Source organism: Colias eurytheme, chromosome 7 (genome assembly GCF_061535395.1).
Source record: "Colias eurytheme isolate Ceu_HAF_F1 chromosome 7, ilColEury1 Martin Lab GWU primary, whole genome shotgun sequence".
NCBI classification, from domain to species: domain Eukaryota; kingdom Metazoa; phylum Arthropoda; class Insecta; order Lepidoptera; family Pieridae; genus Colias; species Colias eurytheme.
In genome coordinates this window covers 5,271,356-5,296,595 of record NC_142986.1, presented here as the reverse complement: position 1 = coordinate 5,296,595, position 25,240 = coordinate 5,271,356, and the positions used below count along the sequence as shown (strand labels likewise).

The 25,240-nt window shown below is 33.1% G+C and overlaps 3 protein-coding genes across 3 annotated transcripts; all 3 read right to left on the bottom strand.

Moving 5' to 3' along the window:
• Positions 1–1,654: 1,654 nt before the first annotated feature.
• LOC149907029 (epithelial serine protease-like) lies at positions 1,655–3,755 on the bottom strand. The gene is made up of 5 exons (XM_090104086.1): positions 3,543–3,755; positions 3,087–3,360; positions 2,720–2,818; positions 2,262–2,455; positions 1,655–1,759 (listed from the first exon to the last, which is right to left on the bottom strand). Exons 1-5 carry the CDS (start codon positions 3,753–3,755, stop codon positions 1,655–1,657), a joined length of 885 nt encoding a protein of 294 aa, XP_089960212.1.
• A 2,354-nt stretch (positions 3,756–6,109) lies between these two features.
• On the bottom strand, positions 6,110–8,087 carry LOC149907028 (epithelial serine protease-like). The gene is made up of 5 exons (XM_090103730.1): positions 7,875–8,087; positions 7,453–7,726; positions 7,039–7,137; positions 6,585–6,778; positions 6,110–6,232 (listed from the first exon to the last, which is right to left on the bottom strand). Exons 1-5 carry the CDS (start codon positions 8,085–8,087, stop codon positions 6,128–6,130), a joined length of 885 nt encoding a protein of 294 aa, XP_089959856.1. The 3' UTR covers positions 6,110–6,127.
• A 6,072-nt stretch (positions 8,088–14,159) lies between these two features.
• LOC149907027 (uncharacterized) lies at positions 14,160–16,002 on the bottom strand. Its single transcript, XM_090104085.1, has 2 exons — positions 15,774–16,002; positions 14,160–15,396 (listed from the first exon to the last, which is right to left on the bottom strand). The coding sequence occupies exons 1-2, from the start codon at positions 15,785–15,787 to the stop codon at positions 14,661–14,663; spliced, it is 750 nt and encodes a 249-aa protein (XP_089960211.1). The 5' UTR covers positions 15,788–16,002; the 3' UTR covers positions 14,160–14,660.
• Positions 16,003–25,240: the final 9,238 nt, after the last annotated feature.

The window sequence follows — 25,240 nt, the reverse complement described above, 5'->3', positions numbered from 1 at the left end:
AACTATATTTAATATCTAGGTGAAATATGGATGCCACTGCAATATCTAAATCCTGCTATACCACTCAATGATTTTGGTGAGTAGGTATACCCGCCTGATGAAAGAAATTGGAACATTAGTTAGGTATCATTTGCGTCATCTAAGTTTTAATAATTATCATACCATGTTAAAGAATATCATAGTACACAATCATTTCACGTACGAGATAATATTAGATAAATCGCAAAAGAAAAACCTAAAAAATATACGTGATTTGAACAATAAGTGTAATTTCCCATCCATTTTTGTGTTTAATGAATTACGAATTTAGTTGTTAACTTTTCGTTAATCTAGAGACACCCGTCGTGGTCGTTTGTCACGTAGGTTCAGTTGCTCTTAAAAAAAACAAATTAAGTGATCTAGGTACATAATATTATTGTATTGTTTTCGTAATTAAACGAATAATTTATCAACCATGCATGTATCATCATATTTACAACATTGTATTTTTAATATCGACCAGCGTCCTAGAGCAAAATGTAGTGAAGGATACTGCTGTAGGTGGAAGATATTATGTATGAAATTTTGAATGTTCAAGTATTTCTAATGAATAAAGTATATAAGTAATTTATCCCAGAGCCTAGAGGTTTCATTTTAGAATCTGGGGTGGAAGTTTCCTTCGCAAGGATACCCTCCAAAAACAAAAAATACGTGTGCCACTCCTCGATTGCCTCGGTAAAGTTATTGTGTGGGGGTGTTAGGTTTTTTCATTACGGAATTTTTACATTCGGTCGCCGCGCTCAAAGTCTGAGATAAAAGCTACGCAAAAAATATCTGTTTACAAGATATTGTTTAATAAGTCTCACTTACGTAAATGTTAAATTTTAGATAAGGTGGATGAAAGTAGAAATGACGTTTGCACGCTCTACGCGTAAAAGCTCAAACTTTGCGATTTGAGATTTATGATTCTAATATAATGAATTCTAATTTTAAGTAGGAGATGAAAAATGTTTTCTTCATGTGGGTTGTTGTGCTTAGGAGTATAAAAAATTTTTGGGAACATACACAATTAAATTGCTTGGAAGCGCCAACTAGCTTTCTATATTTCTTCCAGAATCATTATATATTATATTCTAATGAAAAATATTATGTCAACTAAATCTGCAATATAAAACATAGATTCAAACACAAGCTAATTGTCTTCGATCAACAAGATATTGTAACAATAATTAACGTTGATTTTTACTCTTTTTCGTAATTTCAAATAACACTTTCCTATCAGATGTCTAACACACGTAGATAATATTGATGAGAATATAATATATAGTTTGCGAAAAAATGTTCATGAAAAGATTGTTCTTATTTATATTTAAAAATTAATGCAGTCTGCATTTGGTGCGTTACAATTTATAAGATAATTGTATTCACAATTGTATTAGAACTATTTGAAATTCAATCCATTCAATCAGTTTTCTTCATTTAATTTTCAGAATGACAGACTAGGACGGACGGACTGAACGATCTTATAAGGGTTCCATAGTCGGAGGAAAATAAAATATTTTTTATGTCTGTTGCACGACTCATAATGCGAAACATTAGAGACTGCTCTACGATAAAAAATAAAAAAAGCAATGTCATTTATTTATTAAATCTTTTATCTAAAAAAACATAATATTTATAGACTTTGGTTGATGAAATTTAAAAATGATGTTACTCTTGAATACACAGCCGGCACACCACTTGCGCATCCCGCCGTAGATCCGAATGATGTTACTCCAATCTGTAATGAAAACGTTGATTCGTATATAGCAATTGTATTTCATAATATTTATTTATTATCTACTAGCGGTCCGCCCCGGCTTCGCCCGTGGTACATATGAAAAATAGATGTTGGCCGATTCTCAGACTTACCCGATATGCACAGAAAATTTCATGAGAATCGGTCCACCCGTTTCGGAGGAGTATGCAGACATTGTGACACGAGAATTTCATATATAAGATATAATAATTTGCTTCTCTGGTAGCTAGTACATCCAATTATAATGTGAGTCATGTTAGTAGTAAATCTGATAGGAAATTCCACACTTTTTCCCTTTTACACAGTTTTCAACCGACATGTTTTTTTTTCGTTAGGTTTGTTACTTCAGAACTTTGGATTAGGAGAACCGATATTGATGATTATTTTTTTACAAGAAACCTGGTTCCGGTTGGTCCTATTTAAATTGCCTAGTTCTGACAATTAGAAAACGATTAGGTGTTTTGTTAATTAATTATAGACTTACCAAAACTCGTTGACCATTTCTTTCAATGACTAGAGGACCGCCAGAGTCACCACGACAGACGCTGTTACCTCCAATGCTGCTCGTACAGATATGATTATCTTGGATAACGAAGGGATATCCAATGGAACACAATTGGTTGGTAATCACGTTGAGTCGCACGTGGTTCAAGGATTGGCTTTGGGTAATACTTCCACCTAATTAAAAACAAAAAAAATATTTTCAATTCGATTATCAAGTACAAATGGTTAGTTTTTATCTTCAGACAACCAATTTACGCTAATTAAGAGATATTGTACATCCTGTCTTATCTCGAAATGGAGCATTGTTATTTTTTTAATATTCTTAGAGAAGTTTAACGACATAATTTTACAGGAAAAGTTGTTTGTACTTATTACTATAGTAGTACTAGTTGTAGTTATTAGGTTCTTATAGATTCTATGTATTAGATGTATCTTTACCATCAGACGTAAGTCCAAAGCCGGAAGCAATAGCAGATGATCCAGCGAATGAGTTCGCACCGTCAGCTGAAGTTGGTAATGCCACAGGGGCGATGTTAGCTGAAATATATAATCAGTGTTTATATAAATTGAATTTGTTTACTTTTGGGTTTTCGTGCTTGATTAGTCTTTCTTAATGACGTAGTTACGATATGATGTATGTCTGAACACCGAGTTAGGAAGTCATAAATTAAAAATTACAACATAGGATATCTTACAATATTCTCCCATTATTTAGAATCGGGATTGATTGAATCATATTTACCACCTTTACCAACATTATTTTACATTATTTAGATACTACGTTTACGAACAATAACCAACTCACCAGAAAATTGGACTGATTGCGGCAGATACAGAACAGCGACATCATTACGTGCTAATGCAGGGATCCATTGAGGATGCACCAAAATAACACTAGTTTGCAGCCTAGTGCCACCACTGAACAAGAATACAGAGCCAAGGACGACCTCGACTCTCCATGCCTGGTTGGTGCCATCGTTCCAGCAATGCGCAGCTGTCAAAACTCTATTAGCGTTTAAAAGGGTACCGCCACATACTCCTCTTGCGGTCAAACCAATGATGTCAGAAATTAGTCCAGCCTGTAACGTACATAAAATGCTTTGGTCACGTCATACTTATTAATTAGATACCTACGAATATTATGTACAAAATATTTGAAAAGTTGAATAATTTTTTATTTTAGTTACTTGCTAGATTGGTGGTGGATTATCATTTAATTTTAGTCTATCGTCGACACAATAATGATAGGTTTCGTACACACCTGGTAAGGATACTGTCCTAGTGCAGCGGGGACGCCTCCCACAATTCTAGAATCGGGGTCATTGAGGATTGCTTCTTCAGCTTTTCGAATCCTCTCGGCCTCTGGGATACCGAATCTAGTTATGTATCCATAGGCAGGATTATCAAAGGGACTAATTTGTCTCGCAGAAGCGAAAGCAAGAACAGCAACCAACAACGCCACGTGTATATGCATTGTCTCTTTTCGTATAAAACAAAATTTGGTGCAAAATTATTCTTTTATTATTTTAGATAAGAAGAGGCTATCAATTATGAAGATTATGATTATGAAAATTTCTAGATACGAATATGTGCATTATTTAATAATATATAAGATACGGTAATTAATTTATTTGAGTGCGTATTACATTAATAAATATGTAATACGAACTCAAATAAATTAATTATCTATTTAAATATTATTGAATGAAATTTTTTGTAAAAATTATTTACGACATTTAAGTTTCTTTAGATGCGTTGAGAGTAAAATTTCAAGGTCATGGCAACAACGTCACGTCATGGAGTAAGACGACGATTTTGGTATCTTTGAATCATGCCAAAGAAGTCTCACTTCTGACACGTGTGCTCGACACACACGATCTTTTAGTTAAACGTATAATAGCCAAAAATTCAAACGAAATCATTAAAAGAAATATTTTTGGAAATTAAATCCTTGAATTAAGTTACAATCAGTTTTTTAGCTCTATACAATATTTGTTTGTGTATTGGGCACACATTTAAAATAAGTTTCGCCTTTTGGTAACGTCGTTTAAAATTAATTTTTATATTTCAAAATTTCGTGCGCCTGCCTCTTTTTTATTTCAAAATCAAAAGTTATTCAACTGCTTACCAGTAGAAACTATATTTCTTTTGATAAAACATGTCTCAATAATATAAATTTTAGTATAGTAATAACTAGCAACCCGCCCCGGCTTCGCACGGGTGCATTGCTGATACTAAATACACTACAGAAAAACTGTGAACGTTGTATATAAAAATATAGCGGCCCGCTCCGGCTTCGCACATGTATAAAATATATAGCCGAGCGGCCGGCCGGTACCGCCGCAAACGCTACGTCCCGCAATTGCACGCCTCATAAGCGAAGCGTTGAGGTGGGTACTACTGTCACTTCGCGCAAAACATCTGATTTTTCAAACTTAAAATGTCTTTATGTATCATACATTGCACTTGTAAGATAATACATACACACACATATTAAGAAAAAACACTATTTTTAACGTTCATGATATTTTTGATGTCATTTTTGTTATTTAAACTAGTTAAAAAACAGTTTAAAAAAGTTCTGTCTTGGACGTCCGTGTGTCTGTATGTGCGGATCCTTTTTCTTGTTAACACGATAGCGACCGAAATACTTTACTAATCGAGTCTTTTTTTTTCTCTTACGCTTGAGTATGCTCAGGAATAGAACCCTTTCATTTTTCAGGGTCTGATTTGATGTGGTTTAATTGTTATTAAATAAACAAAAATAATAATTAATAAATATTTATTAAAAAAAAATTATGAGGCGTGCACTTTTGGATTTTCCAAATTATTTTTAAATCTGTAATATCTTCGAAAATATTCACTTAAATCATACGGTGTAAAGGGCCATATAGATCTATATTAAATGAACAATGTATTCAAGATATTTAATTGGTTAAGGATTAATGCTGTATTGGTTAAAATCGCTTCGAAAATTAGCCATTATTTGTCGTAAAAAGTAAAGACCAAAAAAAGTTATTCTGGGTTATCCATAAGAGATAGACATATACCGTCGCGGACTTTTCTGTAGACCTTTTCAATGTGTATAATACTTAGTACATTATTTTGATAAAACTCGCAGGGTTCAGCCTGCGTTTGCAATGTAAGCGGAAAAAATGTAATTTTTTACGACATCACATTAGAAACCTCAAAAATAACAGTACTTCTCCACTATTTAATCCGCAAATATACCATCGAAATATTTAAATAATAACATTACATAAATTTACTGTATTCCAGGAATAATTAGCTAGAGTGTATACTTGTACGACTATATTTAGCTAATTATGATACGAAATACTGACCTCCTTTTACTCTACATAATATCATACAATCTACTAAAGTTTATTATATTTTTGAAGAATGTGTAAATAAAAAATATAATATTTCAAGCATCAGTGACCCCTGCCTGATTCTTTTTATGTTTTACATCCCATTTTCACAAATTAATTATGTGTGTCTATTGATTACGAAAAATAATACGTAACGCTAGATAAAGATTAATTTATTAATATTATCAAGAATTGATATGTAATAAAATTAGTTTTCTGTTTAAAGTAGACACCCATAAAGCACATAATTAAATAAATACTTCATAAAATAATCAATTTTTATGTAAATACGTTTCGCCTAATACTAATAAATAAATGGAAACTAAATTATTAGAATTTGGTAAAACGTATAATATAGGGGATGGAGGAGCAGGCAAACAAAATTCGTTGTAAAGTATCTTATAATTTATTATCCATTAAATAAAATAACAATAAATAAGCAAAAACATTCGTATTATTGATCCATAGATGCCATTTACAAGTTAGAGTTGATGAAGTCGATGAAAGACGTAACTCTGACGAAAGCAGCTGGGAATCCACGTGTGCAGCCCGAAGCTGAACCGAAGGAGGTGATACCGATCTGCAATAAAATATAGATTAGTATAGCAAATTCGTAATTATAAAGTTAATAAGGGACCGTAATTGATGAAATATTAATGTCAAAATATATAGTAATAAGTGACTTTAATAATTATAAAAGTTAAGAATAACCCTTTCATTATAAACGTAAGGACTAAAGCTAACGATCACAGCCTTTGATCAATGAAATACTTATATTATGTTCGTAAGGTTATGATAAAATGTATTGATAGTGCGATGTTAAAAAAAAACTCTGCGGACATTTGATGAATGCATTGTTCGTGCTGAAAACAACGTGCTTGAGGCAGTGTACTTTTCGGATAAGCATTAAAATGTTTCATAAAAACAATTACCAAGATCTTCCTGTTGTTCCTGGTAACAGCGAGAGGGCCACCGGAGTCTCCTCTGCAGGTGCTGGTGCCACCGGAGCCGCTGGTGCAAATGTTAGAGTCCTGCAGGTTGAAGGGGAAGGAGCGGCGGCACACGCTATTGGTGATCACGCTCAGTCTCACGCCACTCAAGAATTGGTTGTTGGAGATGTTGACGTCTAAAATACGGGTTATATTCAGTTATATTCAAAAAAGGAAAAGTGATTGTATAATCTTAAAAATGACAATTGTTTATAACAAAGACTAAGTGTGTTAGAGGCTAATTTTTCATAATTTAAATGATTAAAAAAAATATATCATAATTATCAAAACTTTCACCGCACTAACTTTCAAGTAACTTGTAATTTCAAGTAATTTTAAAAGTAGAAATAATAATTTTTAAGATTGAAGAACTGCATAATAACAAAAAGTTACTTACTGTCACCGGTTAATCCATATCCAGAAGCAACAGCGGTCTCTCCCGCGAAGTTCTCATTTAGTTGTGATCCAGAGGGAAGACCGATTGGGGAAATGAGGTCTGTAAACATGATAAATTAGTGTGATTTTAGTTTATAATTAAAAAAATAAATTATTTCGAAGCAGTCAAGATTTTTTAACTCTTGATATTATATCTGTTCCTCGCATGCAGTTCATAAAAGTGCACATTCAGTTTTTAGTTTTATAGCTTAAAAATGCATATAAATATGTCAAAAAAGGTACAGCGAAAACCGCGCCAATACAATTTTTTTATGTACTTTATAAAATTTTCATCGTTGATTTAATTATGTAACGTAGATTAAACTACAATCATTTCACAAGTGTATGCCTGGCAAAAAATGGAAAAATAACGTACTTGTAGAACCGACGTTGACTGAAAGACGGATCATGGCAATGTCGTTGCGGATGTTGCTTGGGTTCCATTGGGCGTGCATGATGACATTGTCAGCGAAGATCCTGGTGCCACCGTGGAACAGTGTGATGGATCCAAGGACGACTTCGAATCTCCAAGCACGGTTTCTACCGTCGAACCAGCAGTGGGCAGCTGTCACAACTCGGTTAGCGCTGAGGAGGGAACCACCGCACACACCACGGCCAGTTGTACCAGTAATGTCGGAGATCAGACCAGCCTATAACAGAAAAACTTATTGGCTTAAATGAATGAAAAATGGTGTGAGAGAGTTAAGGGGCTTACGCTGATCGGTTCTGTCTGATTCAGTATCCACAAAATTACTGACAAAAATAAAAAGTTTTATAATATTAGTTTTATTCACATACCTGGTAGGGGTATTCTCCTAAGTTAGCAGGGGAACCTCCAGCAATTCTTGAGTTCTTGAGGAATTCCTCTTCAGCTTTACGAATCCTCTCTGCTTCGGGGATACCGAATTTTTCCATGTAGTTGTAAGCTGTGTTCTGCTCTTCAATATCTAAGTCTAGATATTTCGCTGAAGCGAGAGCAGCTAGTGCTGCTAAAACAATGAGGACCTTCATTTTAGTTTTACAGTGTAGCGACCAAAGAGGATTGGCCCGTGCTCAGCACTCGTGCTTTTATATTTATTTATGGATAGATAAAATGACAATTATCATATTTTAATCGCTTAAAAGCGGATTAAAGATATGCGAATTTAAGAATAAATATAATTAAACAATATATTTTTTTGTTTAAATTTGAACAAATTATGTCCATATTTAAAACTATTTTGTTGATGACGTTATGTGTCTAAAATGCCTTGGCTCCTACCTTGGCTCCTACGAAAACGCTAGCATCTTTAGATTCAGGTAAAAAATGAAAAGTAAGTACAAATAAGTATGAGGGTTTTTTATTAAACACTTTTCATTTCCTATTTTATGACTCAAGAATGTATCTTACAATGTTGGGAAATGCTGGGAAAGTATAACAAATAGAGCATTTATAATGTCCCTCTGGATAACAAATTTTCTCTTCCATTAGTTACTTGGTAATCAGAGTAGGTACCTATTGAATTGTTTTTTATGATTAAAATTATATAGAGCGCATTGCGTTGATTATTATGCTTGTTACCAAGCGTTGGTAAATCTATCAAAAGCATATAATATACAAATAATAAAAACAGCACTTTGTCCCGCGGATAAATAATAATTGCTGCAAAATTCTAAAGTAGTCAAGAGCTTTTATCCCGTTACTTAACCCAACGATTTTATAAACCCGTGCGACAATTATCTCGCTTATTAAATTTACGCCGTTATGACTAATTTTCTGAAAGCAAATTTTTCAATCCATTCCTAAAGGTAGACACTCACTTTACATCCAAAAGGCTTTATCCAAATGGTCGGCTATGTAAATATACTGTCATTCATCATTTCAGATATTAAGTTCTATAATATCACAGACTACCTAATTATAATATAATACTGAGCCTGCAACTTTTGCTGAATATAATTTCTGTATTTAAATTCTATATATTATATCTAATAAACCAACATGTTTCTAGGAAATTATTGAATTTTTAATGATATATGTATTTAATTTTGATATATTGATTCATACTTTTAAATGATAATACAGTCTATCCGTTATCTACACGAATTAATTAATTCTACATGAGTTTTGTAGATTAGGATCCTTTTATTATTTAGAGTTTTAATTAATTGGTTTCGTCGAATTACGAAGCCTCATCATTAGCAGCCTATTCTTTATGGAATGCTAAGTGTAATTGGCGTTGCTATTGGGCGATAACCCGTACGTGACTTTCCAATACGTCATTAATTAGTGCTTAGTTCTCTTTATGAACCTCCCCTAGCTACCTCTATATAGGTATGTGTAGATTATTATTTTTCATTGGATGTGCCCTTATAAATTAAAGTCGTTGGAGAGATCGACGACTGGAAGTAATGAGTGATGATTGCTTGTTCTTAGCTGGTGTCGCGTTTGTCGAGTTTTATCACTTGCAGTTTTACTGGGATTTTAATTTAGAGAATGTTGGGAATGTAGGCATACGATGAAGATCCTCCTACTTTGAGAATCTAATTGACAAGTTGAGACTAAACTTATCATTCAATAATTAATGACGTGCTTTTTTTAAATTTAGCTAAGTAATCAATATTTTCATCGACAGATTTTATTTAGCGTGACAAGTACTTTAAAAGATTTAAAAATAACTGAAAATCACTGATAAAATTTGTGTCGTTTAGAACGTTTGGTACTATTATAGAATTCAAATTAAAAAGAGGATTAAATTCTCATTTACTGATAATAAAATTCATTTTTATCTTAATCCGTCTCTGTAATTACCAAATTACATATCGCATTATACCTATAACCATATTAAATGTATGAAGTGTCTTTAATCCGTCTGTTAATCTATTTTTAGTGACGACTAATATAATTTCCGAAATGCCGAATGCATATTATCGTTTTTTGTAAAATCCTTAGTGAAAGAAAAATGGTAAAGCAAAATAATGTGGGATAATTAATTTAAAATAATTTTTTTTATGTACTTTTACTATCGTTAAAAGTTACAAAAAATTAATGCATGTTTCTAAGTACTCACTCACATACGTACTATTTTTCACATTCTTGCAAGAAATTCGTTTCTACCTAAATAATAATAATACTTATGTGTGGTAATATTATAATTTATAATTCCGTAAATCGTTATAATAATAAAGCTACTACAATGTTACAACGTTAAATAACTTGTCTTTTTAAACAAAAGACATACACGCAGAGGCACTTATCTTTCCCCGTAATCGTTTTCAATCGGCGATCATAGTTCGTGTATCCGAACATGATTCGAACAGTGGTAGCTCTCGAGCCTTAACACGCTGCAATCGAAGGATCTCAAGTTGCTATCAAACATCGAACAACCCAGTTACAAGTATCGGAATTCTGGGCAAAATCAAGCGTGCCCGTAATGTGAACTAACGGCTCCGTCTACTGGAGACCGAATTCGATTAATGTTTGAAACCTCTCCGCCGTGCTACGAGTGACGTCTAATCGAATTACAATGCACGTTTTGCGCTACTGAAAAACTTGCGTCTTTAATGCTTTTATAAAATCAACATTTTGTATGCTGCTGTTTTCTCAGCCAGATGTGAAGGGAGCTTGAATGGAGCCATATTAAGACCAGTTAAGAGTATTTAATTATATACAAGTATTTTATTTTTGCATTTTAGTAAAATGTTTTAATCTTTAATAAATTCAAAGTATTAATTGGGAGAAGAATTTTGATATACATTAATACAAAATAATGTGTTCGCTCCAGCTATTCACTGCTATACACAATCTTCATATTTTACGGTAGTCGTTTCAAGTGTTGAATGAAATTAATATTCACATAAAAACATAATTACATTCAAAAATTTAATTACATTAACTGTCCTTTGACCTAAAGATCTGAATAAATCACCATCATCTTTATTTAATTTGAAATAAACGTTGCTAATATAAATAATTGTGCAAATAATTACCTACTTTAAATAAAACTGAATTAACGTATAGTTATTTTTTTCTGTAACTCGCGACTAAGCGTATATATTATGTACCTACCATATATACGCTTAGTCGCGAATTATTAATTGTGCAAATAATTACCTACTTTAAATAAAACTGAATTAACGTATAGTTATTTTTTTCTGTAACTCGCGACTAAGCGTATATATGTACCTACCATATATACGCTTAGTCGCGAGTTACAGAAAAGTAAGTAGTACCCTCTTTGGATGATTTTTATTCCTCATGTTTTAACAGACGTCTTAACAACGCTCTGAATATTAACTGACGTTTCTGACAATATTTGCTTCTGGCTGTTTACTGTATTGTTTGGAGGGTTGCATCTCCCGACACGCTTTGCGAATTCTGTTTTCGATTCGCGCAAGGGACTGTCACTCAAACGGATATTCCATTCTCCATGCAATTTGCCCTTTTAACCATGATCTCACCAATATACGATGTTTAATGTGAACTCTGCGGGAATTTAGTTGTATGAAATCCCAGAGATGTCTAAGTAAATTGGCGTTTTCAGTTTCGACTAGACGCCAAACTCCAACTTTTGCGTTCAGCTGACGTATTCTAATTTAATTTTCAGTTCATAGCTTAACGTAAAATAAATTACGTTGCATCTCTTGATAATATCGGTCGATGGGTAATTAATGCTTGAATTATAATAATTGGAGATAAAGCGATTAGCCGTCGATAACGGAGAACGGATGTTGTATAACGTATTTAATATGTATTATTAGAGGTTATATTTTAAAATGTACAAAGTTATAAATTGAGAAATTTTAACGGTATTAACGTGTTAAAAAGGGTGTCCATTAGGCACGTTAAATTCTCTCACCTCATCCATTACGGCCCCGTGAGACTGAGAGAGGCTGCACTTTGTACCAAAAGAGTTAATAGCATGTTCGTTCTTGTTAACGAATTTATATGTAATAAAATAAATGTGTTTTTACATTTAAATATTGCCGTTGTTTGAATAAAGTTAAAACTCGAGTAAAATACATTTTAAGTAAAAATTTTGTGAAAGACAATATAATGAATTAATGAAAATATGTATTTAACAGATGAAGTCACAACATAAGAGAACATCTAGGCTCCTTTTAGTTTAGTATAGTCTAAATTATAGAAAAGTCTTGTGTGAAATAACTAGGTATATAGGTACGAACATCGCTCACTGTTATCTTTGAAAATACAACTAACACCTAATAGAAATCTATTCTTACAGACGCTTCGCTGACTGATACAACTCATATTAGTTCATCGTTTCATAGATTGCAAAATACCGCAATATCTCACAAAAGTTCGTACATAGCAAGCAATGTACATGAAAGTTTGATGTATAGACGTAAGTATTTGATCGCTGTAGATCCCGTGCGTGCTGATGTTGTAGTTTCAAAGATTATCGTTCGATGCCTCGGCTTACTCATGGTTTACACTTTACATCGTAGATTTACAACAAATTAGATTCAGCGACGGCGCCTGTTTCAAGGCAAAAATAATAATATTAACTAAAGAGTTGTGTACAGTGACTTTGTACTGTTATAGTTAAGTATTGGTATACGATAATACAGGACACATGACTACCATTTATATGTATTGTATCATAACTAAAAAAAACTCCAAAAGATGGAAATATTATAGTAGAGCCATTTTAAATTTACGAATGAGATCAGATCAGAATCGCCTGATGAATTTTAAAATTGACATGTGTTTCAAGTTCGATTGACAAATGTTTCCAGTCCGTATCGATTAATTCACTTTAATCGATGTTTTTAAGCAGGTTACCTCTCTTCAAAGATAAAATTGATAGACGTCAAATGTTGCCTAAAAAATCGACTATAGTTTTCCAAATCAACATTAAACCACTACAAAATAAATGGAGAGCATGCTATATTATTAGTAACATTTCAGTATCTACTGTTTACTATTGTATGTAGTGATATTATAGTCTACATTTCAAAATATCACCTTCGTAGTTAATTAACGTATTTAAATTTCAGTTCGCGAAATAAAGTCACTCCAACAAATTTAAATTAAATTAAAAAACTTTAGCTACCTACAACCGAGAGCTTATTTTCTCATTAAAATAATTCTCCCGTGAAACAAGGCGATTGAAAAATAATTATAATTAAATGTGGAGTGCGGCGAGTCGGCGGGGACGTTAACACCATCGGACTAAATAACGTTAGAGCACCCTTGTTACTGCAATTACGAGTCGCTGGCTATGTCCAGCCGCTTGCTGTAAGAGCTGCATGTATTAAAATATCATAAATATACTGTTTTTAGTGCTTTAACGATTATAATGAAGAATACACATCAGTAGAATCGATACGTGTTAGAACTATGATTCTACGCAGTCTATTGTTGAGTCTAATAAATGATGCCTGCCTATTGTCATCGATTCCTTTAGTAAGCAAATAGTTCGCGAACAATTGATGCTTGTAGACAGAGCTTGTTCTCGCCCTTGATCCCAATATATTTTCCTAATTGCCGTTTGCTATAGAAATTATGTAGAGCGAGTGTTTATATTCATAAAATTAAATAAATCTCTTTGGCTAGGTTTAAGCTTTTCACATGAATTTAGTGGCATCACGCGACAGTTTAAAACATCAATCAGGACCGCTCTTCGACGCTTGTGGATCGCGTCTGGTTGCTTTTTACATACATGAAAATGTTAATTAATTTATATAACCTTTTTCAATAAAACGTTTCCGTAATCTGGTATTTTTATTATGAGGAAATATTTTTATTACAGAGTGATTATTTATGTATACTAACCTTAGATACTAATATACGATAAGAAAACTATTCTGTAAATATAATAGCAAAGTTGGATGTAGTAAATAAAATAATAAATAAGGCTAACGCGGAAGCATAAAATTTTAAATAATAAATCAAATATTTTATAACTCGCTATAAAAATATATGTGCATTCTGCATGAGGGTATTTAATATACCTTTGAAGTTGTTCGTACGTCCAACACATAAGTGTTTACTTCACAAGAACTTTGCACTTTCTGAACGGTAAGTAAATTTGTTGTTATCTTGTTGGTATAGTAAAATACAATAAAAACCCAGGTGCACGTTTTACAAGAAAAACTTTATTAAGTTGAAAAATATACGTGTTACACGAGCAATGTCCGCAGAGAAGAGGAAGTACATAAAAAATGTTGCCATTACATGAAAAGTGACCACAGATTATTGAAGGCGCAAATTTATTACAACACTCCTCCTAAATTAATGCCTTCAGAATGCAACAATTTTACAATTTTACAGAAATTTAACTTTTACTGTTAAAAACAAACACATTATAATTATTACACGGTACACAAAAGTTTACATTTACTGCATAGCTCTCATTTAACGTTTGCTACAATACTCAACAATCTTAACTTCATACAAAACAAATAAAAGAAACAACTTAACATTTTCAAAAAGAAAACTAATAACTTAACACTTGATATTTGTTAGAATTCTAACAGACAGTTTACAGAAACAGTTTTACCTTTTATACACAGAAATACATGAAATTAATAAAAATAAACAAAGTTTACATTGGCTTATACAATATAAATAATCAAGTGTTACTGGTTACAATATTGAATTCCAATTTTGTCTCTTAGATAACTAAATTTAACTTTAGACAGTGGTTTGGTAAAGATATCAGCAAGTTGCTCATCGCTACATACATAGTTTAAATCTATAACTTTACTATAATATTTCTCTTTAATAAAATGAAATTTAATATCTATATGCTTACATCTTTTATGAAAGTTTATGTTTTTTATTACACTTATGGCACTTTGGTTGTCTAAGTTCAAACATACTGATTTTTGATTAAATTCACCTATATCACATAACAATTGCTTAACCCACATAGCCTCTTTGGTCGCAGCGCAGGCTGCCATGAATTCAGCCTCGGTAGTGGAGAGGGCAACTGTCTGCTGCCTTTGAGAAGCCCATGTGACTGCTCCTCCATTCCTCATAAAGACATATCCCGTGACTGAACGTCTAGTGCTGGGGTCGTTTGCACAATCGGCATCACTATAGCCAATGATTGTGTTAGGTTCAGACATTGGAGTGTAACATAGACCGTAATCTTTAGTCTCTTTTAAATATTTAAAGATTTTCTTAACAGCGCTCCAATGGTCTTTGTCATAAGAATTTAAAAAACGGCTTACCAAACTCACAGCATATGAAATGTCAGGTCGGCTTACTGTAGCTAGATGCATCAATGAACCAACCGCCTCTCGATATGGAATGTTCCTTTCATTTTCCCCTTCTCTTTTTTCTAGTTTTAAATGTGGATCAACTGGAATGCTGTTGGGATTACAATTATATAAATTAAATTTGTTTAATAACTTTTCAATATAACTTGCCTGATGTATGAAAATATACTTGTCACATTTCTCTATTTCCATACCCACAAAGTTTCTGAGTGAGCAAGTTTTAATTTCAAATATTGATTGTAAATCATTAATCAACTCCTTTAATGTTGATTCATCTTTTGAAAATAATAATCCATCATCAACATACAGACATAGGTAACATTTTTCTCCATTGATAGTGCCAATATACACACATTGATCAGCTTTACTATTTACTAGTCCAAATTTCTTTAAAACAGTATCAAATTTAGAGTTCCAGCATCTGGGAGCCTGCTTTAAGCCATATAAAGATTTATTAAGCTTACATACCTTGTTTGCATCATAGGTTAAGCCCTCTGGTATGGTCATGTATATGTCTTCTTCAAGCTCACCATACAGGAATGCTGTTTTAACATCTAGCTGTATTATCTGAAGATTCTGTTGGACAGATTCTGAAAGTAAAATACGTATGGAATCATACCTGACTGTCGGAGAGAATGTTTCCTGGTAATCGATACCTTTTGTCTGTGAATATCCTTTGGCACAAAGCCTTGACTTAAATCTTGGACCTGTAGTTTCCTCTTTAATGCGAAATACCCATTTACAACCAATTATTTTCATATCAGGGGTTTTATCCACTAAAGTCCATGTGTTATTTTGTTGATGAGAATCAAGTTCTTCGTTAATTGACTTTATCCATTTAGCGGCATCAACAGAATTAATTGCTTTTTCATAATTATCAGGAACTTCATAATCTGGTTGATCTCCATAGCACAGGTAAGAGCTTTCACTTTTATTTTTAATATTTAAACAGATATATTATCATCCGACGAGTCATATTCAATTTCTTCTACATTCTGAGTTTTATTTAAACTTTTATTTGTGGCTGATTCAATAGGCACATAATCTCTTTTCACTGTTGATTCTAAGAATATAGCGTCTCTGCTTTTAATTGATTTTCTTGTATTAGACGCTATAAATCTGTATCCAGTACACATCTCTTCTGGTGTTTTATAAGATAGCGATCTTGTCGGAGAGCGATTAACCAGGTACTCAGCTGTGTACGTTTGGACAACTGTTGGTCTGCGGACAGCTGTAATTGGTCTACGGACAGCTGTTGGTCTACGGACAGCTGTTGGTCTACGGACAGCTGTTGGTCTACGGACAGCTGTTGATCTGCGGACAGCTGTTGGTCTTCGGACAGCTGTTGGTCTACGGACAGCTGTTGATCTGCGGACAGCTGTTGGTCTACGGACATCTGTTGATCTTCGGACAGCTGTTGGTCTGCGGACAGCTGTTGATCTACGGACATCTGTTGGTCTTCGGACAGATGTTGGTCTGCGGACATTACTCAGTGCAACACATATATTTTTCATCGTCTGAAAGTTCAACTGACCCATTCTCTGGTGCCACAGGTAAGTATCTTGCTTGATTACATCAGATATGCATGCATAGCCACCAGGCATATTTAGGCGATACATATTATTAATCAAATTTGCTGTAGCTATGATAACATTTTTATTGTTCAGTATAGCACAACCATTCTTATTAAATCTTACTTGGCCACCATTGTTAACAATTTGACTGACAGAAAGCAGGTTTGTAGTGAGTTCAGGTACATATAAAACATTTGTAAATATTATTTCATTTTCATGGCCTCTATCGTTAAAAACACTCAAGCTAATTTTTCCTGAGCTTTGAACAGGTAGTGTTTTGTTGTTTGCAACTTTAATTGATTTAATATTTGAAGTATATTCCTCTATGAATAAGTTTTTATGTTTTGTCATATGTGCAGAAGCGCCAGAATCAATATACCAGTAATCAGAGCACTCAGAAGATGCTATAAATACAGCAGCATATGATGACCTGCTAGTCGGTTTATAAGAAATCTTCCGATCATTATTTACTGTATTTGATTTACACTCAGGACTTTTATGACCATATTTGTTGCATGTATAGCAGCGGGGGCCTTTAGAATTTCTTTTACATTTATTATTAAATCTCTGACTTGAAGCAAAAGCTCTATCACTATTTGATTGTTTGACATCCTGTAATAATTTTGATTTGACGGAGTCTGATGAAATTTTCATGCCTGAACTTTCTATAGCTATAATCATTGGTTTATAAGTTTCAGGTAGACCGGAAAGCAGCATGGTGCCGAGCCACTCATCATCTACTTGAAAACCAATATTTCTTAATTTATGAGCAGTAGTCATAATTTTACTCACGTATTCCTCAACGTTCGGACATCCCTCAAGCGTTGTGTTACATAAGTCACGTAGAAGACCAACTCGCCGTGTCAGCCCGGAGTCATCGAAGACACGAGACAAATTTTCCCAGACTTCTTTCGCAGTTTTAGCTTCTTGTATGTGCACATAATTTACCGGATCAACTAAAAGAATGATCTTTGATCTTGCTTTTGTATCTTTTTTCTTGTCCAATGTCTGATCACCCACAATGCAGTCCCACAGTTCTTCGTGTTGAAGATATGTTTGGACAGCAAAACGCCATGTGGCGTAATTATCGCGGCCTGTTAATTTCTCAATTAATGCCAATGTGTTTGACGACATACTGATATTGTTGAAAGAACTTTAACCACGAACTTCAGAACACGTGGCGTGACCGGTACAATTATTGTTACTTTTTCTTCGAGGTTTTTATACTGATTGACTATATTTTGTTTCGTAGTCTGGGCCCATAACCTGTTGTTATCTTGTTGGTATAGTCAATAAAAACCCAGGTGCACGTTTTACAAGAAAAACTTTATTAAGATGAAAAATATACGTGTTACACGAGCAATGTCCGCAGAGAAGAGGAAGTACATAACAAAATGTTGCCATTACATGAAAAGTGACCACAGATTATTGAAGGCGCAAATTTATTACAACAAAATTAAATAGTTATCTCTTCAAACTGGGTTGTCACAAACAATTTTCTCGTGTGGATGAGGGTTAATTTCATATCTGTAAGGGTAAAAATGTTTAAAGAGCTCAAGTTAACACTTGAGGTAATTAAGGAAAGTGGTTGAAATGTTACAGTCTACGTAGCTAGCCGCACCTTGCCTAGACGGAGTGCTTGCAGTTTGTTCATTGTATTTCATTATTTTAGTTTTGATTTGCGATTGTGGTATAACGAAGAATACATTACTGAGAAATCTTTCAATATTGTTGAAGAACGTTATTTTTATTTAAGTCTTGTAATGTAATGGTAAAGTTCAAATTCTTGATTTCATCCTCTGGTGACCTTAAGCTCAAATTTGCTGTAAGAGTAATTTAATATAAATTCATAATATTTCTTCGACTTTTTTAACATACAATTCATTCCTGAAGCTAGACAGTGTTTATTGAATAAATATTGAAGTCTGCTATTCAGATTTATTAAAATACTAATTATAAGATTAACATTTATGAAATAACCTCAATCCTCATAATACAGATATCATGAATAGCACCCCTTGCCGTGATATACACTTCACTTTATAAAGTATACGTCTAAGGCAGTTATTCTTTGGTAAGAACCCTTCTCCCAGAGGAATTCTGCTTTTGGTTGATCCATAATGGCAGCAAGAGCTATTAGTGAAGTTTAACTTACGGCTTACCGAGTTACCAACTCATTGTATGAATCATTTATTATGGATTTTGTATTGATTACGTTGTAACTTGTAACAAACAGGGTTTTGGCGGATTTGTTTTACCGAACAACTACTATGTAAGAAAGTACTCTATCTCCTGTGGCCATTATCGTTAATTTATATTTCATCTATCTTTCATGAATATCATATTTTTTGCAATGACTTAGTATGTAAAATTGTAGATAGCATATCTATTATTTTCAAATACTTTTATATCTCATTGAAAATCATATACCTTTTAATTAAAGGTAACTAGCCAACTTTGTAACAAATATTAGCAAGTAACAAGAGGCATCGGTATTTAATAATTAATCGATAGCAGTTAGTCGATGGGGTTAACGACACGTCTTCCAAGTTAAACCCTTTCTAAGCCTGCTCTCACGAGACCAACTGATCTATCGAGGGTCCTAATGAATGATGATAAATGGCCTAACTGTTTATGATACATTTTGAACAGGTGGTTGGGCAATAGAACGCTATCTGTATTAATATACCCGAAATTATTTTCATTATTTGTTATCGAAAATCGTATTCGAATGTATTATCAACTACGATTTATTTTTCTAATCATTTAATGATAGGAAGTTGTGTGATTTGTTATATTGTTAAATAGTACATATACACAAAATAATCAAAAACCATTGTGATAAGATTACAAAATAATATGTTTCTAATATCTAATAATGTGGACTATGCGCTATACCGGTCAGTCGCCCTCTATCTAGGTATATATTTGCAAAAGGATTATTATCCTTTTGCAAATAAACATATCCATATTATATTGTCTGTATTTTCTCCCGACAGATTAAAAAACTTTCAAATGTAGTAAGTAGGTAATGTCGATGAAAAACTATTATCTACTACATAGTTACGCATACTTTATTGCGCACTCATCTAAAGTATAAAACGATTTTAACGTTTTTATTTATATACATTTTGTGTACGCACAGGGAGCACACATCACTGGATACTACGCGAAATGCCACTTAGGGCAGGATAATTTTCAATGAGTAATGGTCACCCTAAGATCTATCAGTAAAAATTGAAGGTGGTATCGTCCGATTTATGCGTATATATATTCCACATGTGTGTTTGTGTCATTTATTATATTCAACGTAATGCACACGCTTTTATTGTGATAAATTGTATATCAAAATGATTCGGTCCAAAATAGTATTTACAGCGACCAAAAAAGTATTACCCGAATAGCGTTTTTACATTATTAAAACAGGAGTGTTAGATCAAAAAGGAATTTACTTTTAATCCATACTTATACTTATACTTATTATACTTATATACTTATAATATTATAAATGCGAAAGTAACTCTGTCTGTCTGTCTGTTACTCAATCGCGCCTTAACCACTGAACCAATTAGCATGAAATTTGGTATAGAGATATTTTGATACCCGAGAAAGGACATAGGCTACTTTTTACCCCGGGACATAGGATAGGTTTTATCCCGGAAATCCCTCGGACACGGGAACTATACGGGTTTTTCTTTGACTGCGCGGGCGAAGCCGCGGTTGGAAAGCTAGTTTATTCATATTTGCGTAGGTAGGTACATCAATACTTGACCCAATATTAAAATTTGCGTTTCACTTGAAATTTCTGAGTTAAAGGCCTCATATAAGTGAAGCTATGTACGAATGACAACCAAATAAATAGCTGTTCCGTATATGATTTTATCTTCACGATCGATGGTACTTCCGATATGAGGGTGGCAGCAATCACGGTTATCTCGCATTGTAAACAGCGACGGATGACCAGACATAGGGGATGATTTGCCGACGCCTCAGTGATCGTGACAGCGCTTTTCTGCAAAGGAAATTCTATTCGTGATGGCATTGGTAAAATGTACTTTCGTTACTCAATTTTACTAGTTCGCACCAGTGATTAAGACTACTTCTAGGTTCTGGGTAATTACTAACTAGTAATTGAAGTGAGAATAAAAAAGAGAATTCTAATTGAAATGTATTTGAAGAACTATTACTATGTCATAGTAAAATAATTCGAAAAAAATGTAAAGAAGAAACTAAGTATTAGGTATATTTGATCACAATTTTTATATTGCACTACTTCAAACTCATACAGAATTACCTGAATAATTTTAAATATACTTCTTAAAGATAATGTGGAGTACTACACTCCTCTAAACCGAGGGCACTTAAACTAAAATTTAGCATGCACTAAGGTTCTAACGCACTACCCGTACAAACGGCAATTCACTAAAAGAATATGTAATAAAATAAAACATTCGTGTCTTTAAACGCAGGTGTATAGAGGAAGTTAATAATGGACAAAGCTGTAGTGGAAAGCCCGGCTCATGTTTGTATAGCTAGTAGTCTCTTCTCTCTAATCTCTATTGTACAATTGTTTTGGTCCAAAGAATAACATTTTTGTGCGCTAATAATGTGTGAACATATTGTGGCTTATCGTTAGATTAATTGTAAATACTATCTACAATAATATTTTGTGTAGAGGAAATCTTAAGCGTTCGTTTTCACTGCCTTGTAATGACGTAAGTAATAGAAGCATTGTTACATTCATAGTTATCATTTTGAGTTTACGTAATAATAGTACGTATAATGTACATTCATGTATGTATACTACAACGTTAATAGATAAAGTATCGAATTATCTATAGCAATAATAATTAATTATGCTTAATCTGAGTCTAGATTACAGTAATATGATATTATGTTCATAAATTGTTACCATTCCTTGTTTTTGTTTCCAAGGACAATAAATAGATTATATATCCTAGACTCGTATAAAAAGACTAGTTGCTTATCTCGATTTCACCCTAGTTGACCAGGAATATAAAAATGAAATATAGTTATGTTACTGGGAAAATAAGCATTCTAATGGCAGTTTTGTATCGATCTGGTAATAATAATGATACTTACGATAATATTACACGATTATTTTAAAGTATTACTAATCTACCTGATATATAGTTACTTTAAAATACTATCTACTGTCTGCTTATTTGAGTAGCATTTTGCCAAATCTTTCACATTTACAATATGAGTTTAGAAAACGCTAGAAGTACGACTCTTGCGGCACGATATAGCGGTAATGCACAACACATAGCACTCACACCGCGATTGTTCTTTTCTGTCGGAGAATTAGCAAACATTTCCAAATGCTTTTTAATACCCCGCTCAAAATGTAGCCTATGCACAAGCTTTTAGTGCAGATCAAATTTTATTTCCTTTTTCCGAGCACCTATCATATTGTATTCATATTTTATTTATTTCTGCTAGTGGCTTTACGCGTTTCTTGTTTTGTTAACTAAAATATTAGGTTAACGTTGGGTGTAAAGCTATGTGTCATTTGTAAGGACATTTATACGTCTTTATCAACTTTATTCTACCTGGATAAAGATCTCAATTTAATCCGTATTAAAATGTAAGTATGCTCTTTCAAGATATTTTTAATAATTTTCAGTTGATAAGATAGTAAGTAAATTATACTAATACATTTGCTATCGATCCGGCACGTTCCATCTAATCGTGTTATATCAATATATTATTTACAAATTTATCGCTAGGTGTAAAAGCGCATTAATTGCATATGTAACAATATAATATATGTTGTTCTTTAACTGATCGCATGAGGGCCACCAACTGGCATTGATTCAGAATAGGTTACAATAGCATAGAAGTTCAAAGAATTTCACGTTTTACAATATGCGATACGATAATTCTGCACGATTGTTTAAATCTTTGTATATGCAAGCATTACGAAAAAAATATGAAACTTGTAATAAAATGCGTATAAAGTTTCATGTCCCATGAAAACGGACACTGAAATTAAAAATACGTAACACAGTGAAGTAGCATTACAATCGCATTGTAGTCATCTATCTTGCAGTCTGTTTACCATTATTAGAGTCCTATGATCAAAGTGAATAGTCTACGACACGATAAAATGTCGCGACAGGAAAATAGGATTTTGAAGACACGTTAGTGCGGTTTGTGACCGACCATCGCTCAGTGACCGCAATCGTAACCAAACACCTGTCTGGATGCATCTCTTGCAAGCCATGCATGCCGTGTGATATTAGCGGTTTCATTGTGTTTTCTATACTTATAAAAATTGCAACTGAATATGTACGGTCTCTGGAACTTCTTCTTCTGGTCTCTAAACGAAAAGTAACCACAGCACAGAAGTAACGTAGGTCTTTAAAAATGATATCAATTTTGAGATATTCTTTGCAAATGCCATTTTCACACAACAACTTCTAATGCTCGACTTTCCAATAGTTGTTATTTGTTAATATTCTACACTCCATACGAAATCACGCGCATTATTCTGCCGTTTCATTAGTTCATTTAAATATACAATCAGTGGATTGATCATAAATTGTCCTTCGGTGTATAACTGGTAGCGAATTGTGACCGCAGGCGCGTATGGCACATTAGGCGCAATTCAACTGTGGCGATAATATGGGCTTACGATTGTATGCGGGTAAAGGATTGAATCCAGATATTAGATTATACGCGGTTACATAGAAATATTCGATGTGTAAACGCGTAATCTTTATGAGGTCCAATTGCTCTATCACTGTTGATTTTCAACACATTATCTCCAGTGTATCCTTTTCTTCTCAATTATAGAACGCAATTCTGTTGACTCTACACTAATATTATCTCAAACGTTTGAAATTTAAAGGAAAAAATTAATTCTATACGAGATATGGTATTGCAGAATTATTTTATTACAAATAGGGCATTATAAATAAACGAAATTCATACATATCATAACTGAAAATCGATAAGAAAACATTTCATGTAGGTAGTTTTCCTTCCTCAAGTTTGATTGTATCTGTTAATTTAACTAGTTGATTAACACATTACTAATTTATAGCATTATGTTTAAACACCCCAAAAACATTACACAAAAGCTCAAAACACTCACAAACAGTACACAGTTGGCAGACGCTTCAAATGTGTTACCATGGTCTGCTACAGGAATTCAGTCAATTATATATCGTATAATAATATATACGGGCTAATCAAGTTCCCTCAGACACGGTCCGTGCCCACCGCATTGTAAATCGGTGTGAACGTACCGACGAAATAAAATTGAACCCTCCCGTTTCGGTGGGCTGATTAACAAATTCCATAGCACAATGTAAAATAATTGAATTACCGTATTCGGTTCTATTTGCATGCGTCTGTTTATGTTTGTGGATGATATTTTTGTTTAGTGTTTATTAGTCGATATAGCTAAATGTGCCAGGTGCCTATTCATATTCTGATCATTGCATTTTCTGAAATTGACGCAATCGGAAGGAGTGTTAAGTTGCAATACAAGACATTTTCTTTTAATTTATAGAGACATAGGCGATAGAAAAATAAAAGCATTCTCAAATGTAGATTATAAGTGAAGATGTGATATTTCATTACTTCAATAACAGTAACTACATACATCTGATACAAAATCATAGCTTAAATTAGTATTTTCTTTTATTTAGTAAATAAGCAATTTATAAAATATGCTCCACGAACTACAAGCGGCATATGAAGGGGACAAACCATATCCTTTAATAAGATTAAATTTATTTATAAGATCACGGTCTGTGCGAAAGAGAACAGTCAATAATATCCTAGAAACGACACGCACAGTGCACACACTACGTTGAATAAATTCGAACCTTGTTCGAATTCGAACCTCGAAGATTGTTTAGTTCAACAGTAATTCAGCAAATTAAATAACAAATAAGCTTCCCATTTCATATTCTATTAAACTTTTAATAATTTTCAATCAAGCAAAAAAGGAAAAATAATCGACCACCACTAAAATTCAAAAATATTTGCCACTTAAAAGGAAATTATTATTGCAAAAATATACACTGATTACATTTTCCATTAAAAGTTTTCTTGGAATTTCTTCAATACGCATGGTGATATTATATTCATGAAGATTATTTTATGATTTAAGTTTAACGTAAGCTAAACAAGGGATTTCATTTGAATAATCTATAAAAGCACAAAGAAAGCTTGAAATGAAACATAATATTAATCATTTATATCTACGTCACTTGTTCTAAGGCGTATTCGTGGTTACAGCTATCGAGTATGGTAATTGAAACCTCAGCATAGAGGTCGAAGGATATTTTTATGCAAAAAAAAGTTCAATACATTAGAAAGTCGTTA

What these genes read in the sequence shown, in the direction of transcription:
- LOC149907029 (XM_090104086.1), bottom strand. Translation starts at nt 3,755, where the DNA reads ATGCATATACACGTGGCGTTGTTGGTTGCTGTTCTTGCTTTCGCTTCT. An exon ending in TAGGACAGTATCCTTACCAG is followed by an intron (nt 3,361 to 3,542) that starts GTGTGTACGAAA and finishes TGTACGTTACAG; the next exon opens with GCTGGACTAATTTCTGACAT. An exon ending in CTTTGGACTTACGTCTGATG is followed by an intron (nt 2,456 to 2,719) that starts GTAAAGATACAT and finishes GTTTTTAATTAG; the next exon opens with GTGGAAGTATTACCCAAAGC.
- LOC149907028 (XM_090103730.1), bottom strand. Translation starts at nt 8,087, where the DNA reads ATGAAGGTCCTCATTGTTTTAGCAGCACTAGCTGCTCTCGCTTCAGCG. An exon ending in AGTCAACGTCGGTTCTACAA is followed by an intron (nt 7,138 to 7,452) that starts GTACGTTATTTT and finishes TCATGTTTACAG; the next exon opens with ACCTCATTTCCCCAATCGGT. An exon ending in ATATGGATTAACCGGTGACA is followed by an intron (nt 6,779 to 7,038) that starts GTAAGTAACTTT and finishes CCCGTATTTTAG; the next exon opens with ACGTCAACATCTCCAACAAC.